General features: G+C 37.2%; 1 protein-coding gene across 6 annotated transcripts in view; it reads left to right on the top strand.

Moving 5' to 3' along the window:
- The window catches only part of LOC131257952 (cell division control protein 6 homolog B-like), a 36,642-nt gene extending 23,618 nt beyond the window's left edge, over positions 1 to 13,024 (top strand). Inside the window, exons 9-17 of one of the 6 annotated variants that reach the window (XR_009177727.1) lie at positions 264 to 314; positions 725 to 774; positions 1,636 to 1,750; positions 2,467 to 2,556; positions 3,425 to 3,487; positions 3,577 to 3,672; positions 3,768 to 3,857; positions 4,216 to 4,365; positions 12,098 to 13,024. Coding sequence is in view for 1 of the 6 variants with exons in the window: in XM_058258930.1 (XP_058114913.1) it covers positions 264 to 314; positions 725 to 774; positions 1,636 to 1,750; positions 2,467 to 2,556; positions 3,425 to 3,487; positions 3,577 to 3,672; positions 3,768 to 3,857; positions 4,216 to 4,248 (588 nt within the window). In the remaining 5 variants the exon portion in view is untranslated. Of the gene's footprint in view, positions 1 to 263; positions 315 to 724; positions 775 to 1,635; positions 1,751 to 1,956; positions 2,057 to 2,466; positions 2,557 to 3,424; positions 3,488 to 3,576; positions 3,673 to 3,767; positions 3,858 to 4,215; positions 4,370 to 5,395; positions 5,891 to 12,045 lie in introns of those variants that run through there. The other 5 variants (XR_009177728.1, XR_009177729.1, XR_009177730.1 and 2 more) reach the window with 5 other exon arrangements.
- The last annotated feature ends 886 nt before the right edge of the window (positions 13,025 to 13,910 follow it).

Below are 13,910 nucleotides of genomic sequence, written 5' to 3'. Positions count from 1 at the left end.
TGGTACAAGGTTTTCACTTGGGACAGGTAGATAATATCTTCCTTAGTCATGGTTTCTCCTGTTCGTGTTAATATAATGGATATTCAGTTGCATTAGTGTTAGTTGCTCTCTTTTAGATACTCAAGTTTGAGGTTCAAAATTGATTTATATCTTTCATATTGGAAAAAAACTGAGTAAATGATGCAATCCCATTTGAATTTGTAACTTCTGATGGGGAAAAAAAGTACCAAGATTAATTTCTCAGTCTTGTGTTGTTTCAACAGGCTCTGGCGTATGATTCTTTCCAACCTCAAGCACTGGAGCTTTGTGCCAGAGTGAGTTGAATACATATATTCTCTTCTTATTGCATTCTCCTTATTCTTATTCAACACATGAGTATTTATTAAGGTGCTGGTTTTTGTTCCCCAGCTAGTGTATCAATTCAAAAGAACAGATGGCTTGATGGTTAAAACTTTCTTTCACCATGTTTCCCTTTATTTGAAATTAATACCAGGGTGATTATTAATGCCAATCCTAACTTTTATCGCTTTAAACACTTGAATCTTCACTATGAAAAACAAAGAAAGAGCATATTTCATTCAAGCATTCAAAAGATTTTCCGTTTTTATTCCATGTTGGTAGCCTTGTCAATCACTAAGATTCTGACACTCTTGAACACTGTTATTATAGCCGATTATGACCAAAAAAAAAAAAAAAAACTCTAACTATGTTGCAAATATACCAGAAAGTAGCTGCTGCATCCGGAGATATGAGAAAAGCACTCAGTGTCTGCAGGTCAGTTATTTGTGGAAATTACTGCATAAGTTTGGTTGTATACCTGATCCTATTATGTCATCTTTCCTTGGCCATTTTCTACTTTTTATAGTAAGTGGTGTGGCTGCCCATGTATGAAGCATGAAGCATTTGGATATGCTTCCTCTATATATGTATGCTTTTGCAGTAAATGCCCATGTATGTGTACATGTGCATGTGTAGAAGATCCTGGAAATTTGGTTGCATAGTAACACTCCTTGAACAACTTGTCAAAAAATATAGATTATAAACAAATTTTAGTTATGTTTTCTACTTCTTGATAAGTAAAATTGAATCATGTTTTCTGTTTTAGATGTATCCATTAAACACAAATTGAAATTCCTTCAGCCCATTGAAAGATGTATTGTGGAGACTCATTTGAAATTGTTCATCACAATTGGATAAACCTTTAGAGGTCATTCCTATAACCCTGTTTAGAAGTCTCAGAAACTTTTTTTTTTCTTTTTTTTCCTGATATCAACCTCCGATTATTTGTTATTTTTTTTACCCTGATTCATTTCTCATCATGTTTTCTGCTTGTTACCCAATTCGCTTGCCATTCATTTTCTTTACATAGACCAAATCTGCTGCTCATCGCAAAACTTTCTGTTATTTCAGTCGGCATTTCCTGCTTTTGTTTCCCATGTCGTTTTTGGTTCATGTTTCAAAGTTGAGCATTTTAAACAACATGCTTGTTGCAATGCCTTTTGTGAATGCATAAATTTTACTAACAAGTTTTTGTCATTTATCATTATGCTTTTTGAGATGTCTTGGGGGGTATTTTTCTCCTTTGAGAGGAGAGTAGTCTTTGATCTGATGCTTATCTGTTCCATTTCTTACCAGGAGTGCAATTGAGATGCTAGAGGCTGACCTACGGGACCTGTCAGCAGGGAAGGCACCATCTGCTCAGCTAGTAACTCCTGCAAGTGAATTACTAACAAAACAAGAAATGGACGTTGTAAGTGATTCGGTCCCTCTAAATGCATATTAGGTGGCATTTAAAGCTTTAAATTGGTGAAATGCTCTGAAATTGTACAGATCATTCCAGATAGATTGAAAATTCTGATAATTGCAGATATATGTCATGATTCGGTAGCATTGACTTTGTATTTGAAATTATAGCATTCTGCCTTTACCTTGGGACATTTGAACAAATGATTTCAGAATAGTTTGATGTGGATGTCTGTAAGCCACTTGCTTATCTGGGACCTCTGGCAAGGGGTCAGAGACTAAAAGAAAGTTCCACTTGGTTAACTGGGAGGAGGTATGTAAGCAAAATGAATATGGCACCTCTCCCTATTTACGGGATTATGATTGATATAGGCTAAACTGAAAAATAGGTCTTTTTGTAACTGCTTCCCCATGAGGTTCAAAAGAGCAAAGTCAAATGTTGTTGAGTGGTCTAAGTCTATAAAAATCTTTTTGACTTTAATGTTTGGGCCTGCCTTTTGTAATTGTGTAATGATTCATCATCATCACTTTCTCCTTTCTCTTTGCCAATATATCATTGCCATTTGCCCTTCAAACAGAAAAAGATAAATTTATCGCCATTTCTATAAAAAAATGTTGCTTAGTTATGGTCCAAACATGTTAAATGTTTTTCCAATACATCTATCTCATTACCCCAAAATATTCTTATCCCGTTGTATCTCAATGTTTTGGAAATCATTGCAGGTAAGGGTGGATCATATGGCTCTTGCTCTGTCAAAGACATTCAAGTCAGTAATAGTTGATACTATACAATCTCTTCCGCAACACCAACAAGTGCGTTTGTGATCATTGTCCGACGACTGTTTCTTTAATTTCTCTAGATACTGAATTTAACTTGATAGTCTTTTGGCAACATCTTTGCTTGTAAGATCTTGTGTATACATATATCTGCAATCCGTTGAGGACAAATAACCTTGAGTTCTATTCTAAAATTTTCTAACCATAGTCAAGAGGTATTCCTTCATGACCCAGACAGGTGCCAATCCTATCTGAGATAATCTAATAATCTTCTTTAGATCCACTTTAATTCTCCTTGATTGATTACCTTTCCTGTCCTTGAGTTGAGGAAAAAGGATCATTGGTAGCCCATGTTGGTTCAATATGTCTTTATTAATTATAAGGAAAACAAAGTCAGGAAAATTGTGTTACTTCTATGATATGCAGGTGGTCAGCAACAAATCTTGCAGCTTCAATCCAAACTGGTCCAATCAATGGTTCACACCTGTTCAGACTGCGATGAGCTAATTGATTCAATTTAAAATTTTCAATTCTAAACCAGTTCAACATGGTTTGAAGTTTGAACATATTTCTTTTTTATGTTTTCATGTTTGTTTGTTTAGCAAATCTCCCTCATTACGTGTCTGGTTCTGGTCCAATCTCGAACTAGTATGGTTCTGATTTCTAAAATACTGTTCAAAATGACAACTTAAATTTGTCTGGTCATCCTCATGAGAAATGAACACACTTATTCAAGGAACTGCCAGTTTAAAGTACAGGAAACAAATCAGTTCACATGCTAATATTACTTCTCATTATAGTCATGTATCTTGATTTTGAGATCTTGCAAGTCTTCTATGATGAAAAGCATCAAATTGAAACATAAGCAAGCAGCTTCATCATTCTGAATGTGTTTCCACTGCAGATATTACTTTGCTCTGCTGTGAAGCTCTTTCGCAGGGCAAAGAAGGATACAACCATCGGAGAGGTATTTTCCCATCTTGATTGAAGTATCCAGCACCCATCATCAAATTCAAAATATAAAAGCTGATCTTCCGATCTGTTATGTGGGTGCAGCTGAATAAATCCTATTCTGACATCTGTAAGACTGCACTAGTTCCCCAGGCTAGCATGTTGGAATTCTCAAACATGTGCAGAGTGCTTGGTGACCAGGTCCTTGATTTTGTTTCAGTCAATTCAGATCTCAGCATTTAATTTTTATTTTTTTAAAAAAACTAATAAACAGTCCCATCTGATTCATTGTGCAGGGGCTTCTCAAACTTGGTCAATCTCGGGAAGAGAAACTGAAGAGAGTGACATTGAAGGTGGATGAAGGCGACATTACTTTCGCCTTGCAGGTGAGGGCATGAGAACTTGTATTTTCATACCCGTCATGACTTAAAAACTCAAAATGCAACTCTAAAGTCTACTAGGGCCAAAGTCCAAGGTTGACTAGAAACCTAGTGGAGTGCTTGATTGGCTTTCTTAGGTTAAAAAGTGTTCTGGTTTGTTCTTTTGAGCTTATCAAAGTACCAAGTTTAGATTTTCAAGTACCTAAACTGGTTTCTCTGGATCTTAAAAAACCAAATCCATTTATTTGTATTGATGAGCTTTCTGAGCATTTGATAATATTTTTAGGCATTGATAGCATTCGATGTTCCTGCATTAGAATAAAATCCATTTGCATTTTCACCAGAAAGTCTGTCTTGGATGCAGGGGATTCGCTTCTTTCGGAACTGCCTTCAATAATGCTGGTCATGAGGACAGATGAAATCATATTTCCTTTCTTGGGTTTGACCGAACCTGCTAGTCAAGTGCCTACTGAAAATTTGCTGTCATCCCTCCAGTGGGGGCATCACTTACAAGGTCAGTGCCAATTTGTTTTTATTTCATTGCAACCATTAATTGGAAGCAAAAAGGGGGACCTTGTCACTGTTTTTCATTTGTGACATAAAAATTCATTACACGAGTCTGGCTGATTCTAGCCAAACATTGGTATTTACAAAGATGAATTATGCAATCCTTGAACTGCCAATCAGCAAGTTTTTGAACATTGGTATTTACAAAGAGGAATTAAGCAATCCTTGACCTGCCAATCAGCAAGTTTTTGAACATTGATATTTACGAAGAGGAATTAAGCAATCCTTGACCTGAGGATACACCTAGTTCTCGAGTTCTCAGTTTGTATGAGTGGGGGCCATGGTTCAGTGATCTGGGCTGTTGATCTGATAAGATCCACCATGGATTGACTGTGCTCCCAAAACAATGAATAGATTGGAGGAACCTATGCATGCAATCTTCACCTTTTCTCATTTGACTGCGGACCATTGCTGTAGTTCTTTTATTACTTAATATTTTCAGGCCACCGATCAAAGTGCTAGGATTGTTCCATTGAGAAGACGTTTGGGGCATGGTCCCATCCATATCATATCTTTAAACCATGTCCCTGTTTGCGCAAGCTGAGAACAAGAGCATACTATCCATATGCTTGGATTGAGGATCATATAGTCCCCTCCCCTAGTTAAGGCAACTGAATTGATCTATTACATAGAATTTTTAACTAATACGTAAGAGAATTACAAAAAAAAACCTTCCTCATTCATTGGTTGGAGCTGTTTTAATTATGGGTTTGTTGAGGATTTCGTGAATTTTCTGTTACCTACAGTTCGCGTTACAATCTTTGCCCTGGTACTTCTTGGAAAAAGGAAAAGACGGCTTTCTAGAACTTGATAAGAACTCTTTGAAAACTTTTCAGAAGAAAAATATGAAGTTGAATTGGCATGAATGGTCTGAGATAAACTCAAAATTCCGAAAATGTTTAGAGGATAGACAATCGAGAAAAACTAGACAAGATCCAAACACAACTGCAATTGAGAAAAACCATCTCCTGTCTCAGGTGGTTGCTACCCCTGGAGAATGGCGGATCTGGTTGAAGAAGCTATAGAAGTCAGCATCGTGAATCAGATCATGTTTCTCCAAATGCCACATGAGGCGAATGGGGAGGCAGATTTGCTGGCAAAGGAGGTCGCTGTTTCCCTAGCTTTGTAATCATGGGTTGTAGGTCTGGGCTTAAGTCTAGTTTGCCGGCCAATTGGTGTCAGGAAGGTAGGGTTATTGAGATTCTGGTGTCTGTAGCTGCTTGGCGGGCTTTTTTTTTTGGTCTCTGTTTCTTTCTGCTTTTGTTGCTGCAGATGCTGTTCATGCATCTGCTATTGTATTGTTGTGTGCATGCATGCGTGTGTGATTTTGAGAGCAAAAAATTTGAAGCCTACAAAAAGTGGGGTTTTAGGGATATTGTCCAAAGGGTTAATCCTGGACTTCGATTCTTAATGACATTGTGTAATTTTTGAAAGACACTATGCTCCAAAATGATCCAAAATCATTTTCTTAATTCCTTTAGGCGACACTTGAGCAATAGTTCACATTATGCAGTACTTGTGACCATTTTTTTAGGTCCCTTTTTTATAGCTACAATGCTTCAAGGTTCTCTCTTGTAAAACTATTGTGCTCGTAGTAGTCCCTTGTCAGAATATTGGTTCGATATGATCAAAACATGCCCTTGACATCAAAAGGAAAGAAAAAGATGAGGGACCATGAAAGAAGTTCTGATATAGATTCTCATTCAGATTGATACTTGATAATTGATTCAGTCCAAGGTGAGGAAATTTGCAGCCATCTTGTCCTATTAAATACTGCACTAGGCATGTTTCCCCAAGAATTCTCTAAACTGCTCCTAAACTGCAGTAAGGAATCATGTCAAATTGTTTTGCCAATTCTCTTGCTAAAGAGTTCGTAGATCTTCTCTGTGTGCCTGTCCTCTTATCTATTGCCTCGATGGATCTTTTTTACTTTTTTGCCCTTTTGTCCTTTCTATAAATTTGTCATTGTTAATACAAAAAATCATCTAATAAGGTCACTTGGGGTAGGACATGTGAACTCACCTTTTTTTGGCTATGGACACAAAACTTGAAAAAGAGAATCAACACCGACTATATTATGATCTTTGTCTCTTTCATGAACTCATCATGTAGCTAGCTAGATAGCTCTTGCTTGTATTTACTAGGGTGGTAGACTCAAGAAAGTTCTCTATGGATTAGAGTAGTTTCCAAGAGCTTGGTTTGAGTGACTTAGCAGAGTTATGGTAAAAAAAGTGGGTTCTAGAGATGTAATATGGATTACTTTGTGTTTGTTAAGATAAGAGAAGGGGCAACCATTTTAATAACATGCATTGATGACATTATCCTTACAGGTGATGATGAAGAATCAATACAAACTCTAAATTGCTATGTAAGTAAAGAGTTTGACATCAAGGATCTCCAACAATTAACATACTTCCTTAGAATTGAAATTGTTGGTGTCGTGTGCCCTAAAAAGCCATTAACATACTATGATCATGAATCTAGATGATGGTCAGTGATTGGTGTATACTGTGGATGCCATAATTAATGTGGAAAACCATAGTTCGTGATAATGTGGGTTATAGTAGGCTTCCTCCAATTGTGCTAGGGGAAGATGAGTTGAACACAACGTCCACTGCCGAGGGAGAGTTGTGGTCTATGACTCTTAGTACCCTAAATGTCCATGACCACTATAGTGGGATTAAGAAACCCATGGTCATGATTTGTGGTCATCTTGTGTGTTGGGAACCAACGACGAGTTGGGATGGATGGTCTCCGCCATTGGGCTCTTGGTGCCTTGGCCTACCCGACATGTGAGTGTCCTCTATGTGTAGGTTCTTGTATTTAGGCTTTGATCAGACACTTGCATTGGAGGATTGCATCAAGTCTTTGATCTAGGAGCCATCATGCCCATATCAGACTGACTTACTTATGTACCAGCTTTGACTAATCCTTAGACCTGAGTTCTTATTGGGACTTAGTGTTTTGTGCTTTGGCTCACCTAGCAAGGTTACGTTAGTGGCTGACATACAGGTGTGACCAGACACATGCATTAGGATGCAGTTGAAGCCCACATGCTCCAACCTAGGGTCCACTGGTTCACTTGAGAACTCTTTAGTGGCTTTTAGATTTTAGTGATTGGACCATCCATCCAGTATTTTTCTAGTTCTATCAAGTACTTAAAAGATTTTAGATGCTTTATCAATTTCTTAACCATTGATTTTTTATTTTGACAGTTAAAAATTGGTTTTATCACATTTGATGGATATACAATGAAGATCCTAAGGTCCACCTCTTAGGCCGGCATGAGATTATAGCCAAAGGTGGATACCACCAGCAGCGGAGGGATTTTGGTCAATTTACGTACATAGATAGGTTGGGATTATAGACTTTTAATGATGTACAACATATACCAAAGTTTGTAAGGGCGAGGAGCAGCATAACATGTATATCCCTTTGAAACCCCACCTCCTTATAAATATATCTTATCCCAAGGAGAGCAAAAGAGAGCTTGGACTTCTCCCCTTGAATGTTTGGTGAGAGAGACAAAAGATAGGAGGAGAGAGAAAATCATCTCTATCCCCTCCATCACGTGTGACATGTAGGGTCTGCCTTGTGGATGTCTCTCTAAGTGCGCGCATCCAATCCTATAGTGAGTGTTAGAAAAGAATTTCTTTTTTAAGTTTGATTATTTTAGCCCTTGCCCCTTGTTCCAAGCTAGGCCTCATTAGGATGCTCTAGTTTGAGGGGGAGAGTTGGAAAGTTTAGAATTGAATAAGGCCCATATAGGCCCAAGCCTATTTAGTAAGGCCCACTAAGGCTTATACTGATTTTACATGGAATAATACTCTCTCTCTCTCTATATATATATATATATATATATAGAGAGAGAGAGAGAGAGAGAGAGAGAGAGAGAGAGAGAGATGCTCACACACAACTAATTGGCCCATTCAAATTGGTCCAACTAGTTGTGCATTAAATGGCAAAAATTCATCTTTCCATCCACATGTAATGCACGACATGTGAGAATATGTGACATCGAGCCTTACATAAGTACAATGGGAATTATGTGTAATAGATCCAACCCATTCATTAAAAAAGGGCCCACTAATGAAATTTTATGTTCTATAAATTAGTAAATGATCCTCATCACTAGAGCCACACATGGAAGTTGAATATGGATTGTTAACATGGATTTCTAATAGCCCACTTTTCTTGTAGATGAATATCATACTATTGATCACAAAAAATTAATAATATTTTGCCCTTCACATGCTTGCAAGGGACTGTACCTAATTAATGGACCGGATTTCTTAGACTTATGGCGCATCACCCGAATATATTATGTGTACGACTTCTTTAGTCATCTCATTTTCTTTGTAAACAATCCTCCTCCTTTCTCTCTCTCTCTCTCTCTCTCTCTCTCTCTCTCTCTCTTCATTTAATGCACTTCTCCCCTCCTTTAATGCTCTCTCTATCCCCCAACGATTGCATTCTTTGATAGAGCTTCATCTTTCTTTTTCTCTCTATCTCCCACTCACCTCTCCACCCACATAGAAACATCAACATCACATTTGAATGTCGCTCATTCTCTTGTTTGACCGATTTATAGGTCATAAACAAAAAAAAAGAGAAAAGAAGAAAGAGGAAGAATGTAAGTATGAGGTAAATTATTTATTTAATTTTCATTAATAGTTAATTAGATTTTTTCCCCATTTATTCCAAAAATTTGGGAAATTTTAATTTGGTGCTTTCTTGAGTAAATTAAATTGTTCATCAATTTAACAAAACACTCCAAAATATAATTCCTACATGTGGTGTACATCATGTATATCTAACAAACTAGGAAAAATATTAATAAAACTCAACTAGCTGGAATAGATAGATTTTTGTCGTAGGTCGATATCAGTACCATGAAAACAATAAGCCCTTGTACAAAAATCACCCTTCCTAAAAATTAAGTTGATCAGCTCACTAGGTGGGCCACACCCTTGGTGTTGAGTTAGACCACTAGTTGCACATTGATAACAATCATGTGACTAACCTGATGAGTGAACCAAATTGATTTGTCCCAAGTGATTTTCGTAGCCGGGTCCAGTTTCACTGTTACTGTTACTAATATTCTACACAATTGGCATGTTGGTGGAAAAAGATGGCACTGTGCCATAAGTGGTGGTGCCTTGCCTGTGGGTGAACACTTCTCATAAAAAATCACCTGGGACAAAAATCCATCTGCTCCAGCTAGTTGGATTTTATTAATATTTTTGTTATTTTGTTAGATGGACTTAATGTACACTACGTGTAAGAATTATATTTTGGAGTGTTTTGTTGGATAGATGAACATTTTAACTTGCTCAAAAAAGCACCAAATTAAAATTCTCCAAAATTTTGGAATAAATGGAAAAAAGAAAAGAAAATCTAATTGGCTACTAATGGAAAAATTAAATAAATAATTTACCTCATACTTACATTATTTCTCTTTCTTCTTTTCTCATTTTGTTTCTTTATGACCTATGAATCAGCCAAACAAGAGAATGAGCAACATTCAAATGTGACGTTGATGTTTCTATCTGGGCGGAGAGGTGAGTGAGTGAGAGAGAGAAAGATGAAGCTCTATCAAAGAATGCAATCGTTGGGGGATGGAGAGAGCATTAAATGGAGAGAGAGAGAGAGAGAGAGAGAGAGAGAGAGAGATTTTACAAAGAAAATGGGATGACTAAAGAAGTTGTACACATGTGATATATTCGGGTGATGCGTCACATGTCTAAGAAATCCGGTCTGTTAATTAGGTAGAGTCCCTTGCAAGCATGTGAAGGACAATATTTTTGTTGTTGTTGTGATCATTAGTATGATATTCATCTACAAGAAAAGCGGGTTGTTAGAAATCCATTCCAACGGTCTAGATTCAACTTTTATGTGTAGCTCTAGTGATGAGAACTATTTACTAATTTTTAGTACATAAAATTTCATTAGTGGGCCCTATTTGATGAATGGGCTGGATCTATGACACGTAATTCCCATCTTACTTATGTAAGACTTGATGTCACGTATCCTTACATGTGGTGCATTATATGTAGATGGAAAGATGAATTTTTGCCATTTAATGCACAGTTAGTTGGACCAAGTTGAATGGTCCAACTAGTTGTGTGTGAGCATTTCTCATATATATATATATATATATATATATGAGGTCTCAAGTCCAACCGGTTGGACTGTAACTTATGGTCCACCCAATAGGTAACTTCCAAACTTTCAATGTATGTGCGATATCCAACCCATTCAATAGATCATAATCACTGCATGGGTCGCCTTTTCCAAAATTCAACCACATCCATTCATTGAATGGCCCACATTATATTTTGATACTTACCAATGGCTAGATGTTGTTTTCTATTGCATAGATCTTATTATTGGTATATCGTGTTTTTTTTTTTTTTTTTTTCAATAAGAGATAATAATGGTGGGACCAACCTACTGGAAGGTCTGGATTTTGCATGAACTCAAATATATTTGCAGATATCCACTGGGTGGACCCTAGATTTTGGTTTTGAGACCTCTCTCTCATATGTGTGTGTGTGTGTGTGTGTGTGGTGTGCTAGGGTTATATACCAAGCAACTCCTCTCACATTTGCTATCTCCTCTTTTCTTGTATTGTTTTCTATTCCCTTCTCTTCCGTCTTTCTACTTCTTGCTTTTTGTCATCTTCACCCGACAAGACCAGCACAATGTAGACTTTAAGAACACTCTTTAGCTCTCTGCCCTCCATCTCTTTTATTGGATATATTGGGGAGAGATCTCCTACGTTGGAGAATTGACATAACGATCATCACACAATCAAAGGGACAATGTTCAAGGTAGATTCAACCCTTGATTTGCATTATTTTTTTCCAAAAAATGATTGTTATCTACATGGGATCTTAAAAATATATATATATATATATATTTTTTAAAAAAAACTAGAAAATTTTAAAATTAAAAAAAACTGGAAAATTTTAAAAGTCTACGCTTCTGTCTCAACAATCACCAAATAAAAAATAAAAAATTGCCTGCTCAAAAGGGCTATCTTTAATATCTTAATGGAAATATGTCATGGATCTCTTAAAAGACACTGATAAGCTTGGAATTAAACTGATTAAATCCCCTTGGAAGCCAATCATCATCCCTGTGGAAGTCAATCATAACCATTATGTTGATAAAGGTAATCTTCCAAGTGACCCCCATTTCTATCAGGTACTTATAAGATGATGCACCTTATGCTGTCAGTGCTATTAGCCAGTTTATGCATTCTCCTAGAGAACCTCACATGGAAGTTCATAGGATATGTATCTGAAGTCTTCTCCCAGAAGAGGGTTATTGTTTTCAAATCATGGAGATCTCGATATATTTTAATACTCTATGTTGACTGGGCTGGTTCTCCTAGAGAAACTTTCAACCATGCCTTTTCGTACTTATGTTGGTGGCAACTTAGTCACTTAGAAAAGCAAAAAAAACAAAAAAAAAAAACAAACTGCTGTTGAAGCTGAATATTGGGTTGTGGTTCACATTGCTTGTGAGCTTGAATGGTTGAAAAGTTTTCTGGATCAACTTGGATTCCTGTTTTGAAGCATATATGTTTTGTAATAATAATGTTACTATTCATATCTCCTAGATTCCAGTGTTTCATGAGCTAAGCATATAGAACTTGATTGTCAATTCGTCAGATGAAAAGTGAAATTGGAGGGGGGAGATGTGCATCCATCTTCTAAAATTGGAACATCAACTTGCTGACATCTCCACTAAGGCCTGGAGGAGAGAGTGTCAAAGATGGTTAACAAGCTACATGCTAGACATACATTCTCTAGTTTGAGTGTGACTGCTGCGTCTCATATTCTTCTCTTGTCATTTTCCCTATTTAGTTTTATCTTTTGTTCTTGCATTTTAAATCCACACTGGGGATATTGTAAACAATTCTTTATTGAAAGGAACAAAAGCTCTTTCATCGGTCAAAAAAAAAAAAAAAAGAAAAAAAGAAAGAAAGAAAAAAAAAAAAAAGAGAAGAAAGAAAAGAAAAAAGAAAAAGAAAAGAAGAAGAGAGCTCTTATGCCTCCATCAGTGCCTATTTCCAGATTTTGCATAACAATATACATTTCAGTTTGCAAAACGCAGCAGTACTAGGTGTGTCCTCTATGACTTTGCATCTCATGCCCAAAACACTCAAGATTGTACTTCCAAATAGGCCTGGGAAGACGTGATCCCAGGTGGATACTTGAAATGTCCCCCCTCTTCCAGGTCTGTTACAAAAACCAAGATTTGCTTTCCAAGTATCAAATGTGTGCCACGGGCAAATAGAACAGCTTTCAGTAGTATCAATACAGTCATATGGATTGTAAATGCATGAATGTGGTGTACCAAAAATTCTGCAGTTCATAATAGAATAGCTAAGAAAGCGACTTTGCTGCCTATTGCTATTAAATCACCACCCCCCAAGTCAAGCTGGTGCTTGTTGTTGCACCAGGTGCTAGAGCACGAGTATTTTGTGAGCAGACATGGGTTGTAATTGTACACCAGTATCTGAAAACATTTCTCAGGAATGCCCTAAACCACTCATCGTATCATTATGAATACACAAACCAAAACTTTTTACGGAACCATATTACTTAGTATGCCATAGTAGTCATTATAGATCAATAAATATAAATGACCGTTTTCTACTGTTCTAGAACTGATCACACGCAGCCAACTTTATCACTTGTGGTACCTAACCAGCTTTACTGCCAATATGCTCCTTGCATAGGGCATCAGTACCATGAAAATAGTAGGCCCCATTACGTAGATCACTACTCCCTAAAATCGATTAATCAAACTCACTAGGTGGGCCACGCCTTATGTTGAGTCAGATCATCGCTTGTATATTTGATTCCAATGGTGTGGCCCACTTGATGAGTGGAAGAGCCTGTTTTGTCCCACGTGTTATTCACTGTGGGGCCTGCTGTTGTCATAGTACTGATGTCGTACACACGGGAGCATGTTGGTGGTAAAGATGTTACAGTACTACAAGTTGTGGTACCTTGCCTTGTACTGAAAATAGTAATTGCTTGTACTTTGGTTGATTCCATAGGTTTTCTCAAGGGTGCGTTTGGTTGCACCAAATCTCATGGGTCCTAGGAGTAGGGTTCGAACTGATGAGCCTAGCCATCCCCTTGAGATGGGTCTTAGGAGTAGGATTCAGATTGAAGAGCCTAGCCATCCTCTCCCATGAAGGAGTGGCCTTCTTCCATTCCAGCACACATCTCCAGATAGAGCCCATCACCTCACCTCGCAACCAAGATTTCAGAGAGTAGGGTCAAGGATCTTTAGAGCCCTTGGACGGGTGTACGACTTTTTTCTTTTCAATTCATATCTTTAGCGCCCTTGGTCAATCCAAGCGGCTTCCTTTAGTGCTTTATATTTTCAGTTACACATTCATTTCCATACACCTACATATTGTATATTTGCTTTATTTATTATTATTATTATTATTATTATTATTTATAC

Source organism: Magnolia sinica, chromosome 10 (assembly GCF_029962835.1).
Source record: "Magnolia sinica isolate HGM2019 chromosome 10, MsV1, whole genome shotgun sequence".
Classification (NCBI taxonomy): Eukaryota; Viridiplantae; Streptophyta; class Magnoliopsida; order Magnoliales; family Magnoliaceae; genus Magnolia; species Magnolia sinica.
The sequence above is the reverse complement of the archived record's forward strand: the minus strand, read 5'-3'. Positions and strand labels throughout refer to the sequence as shown.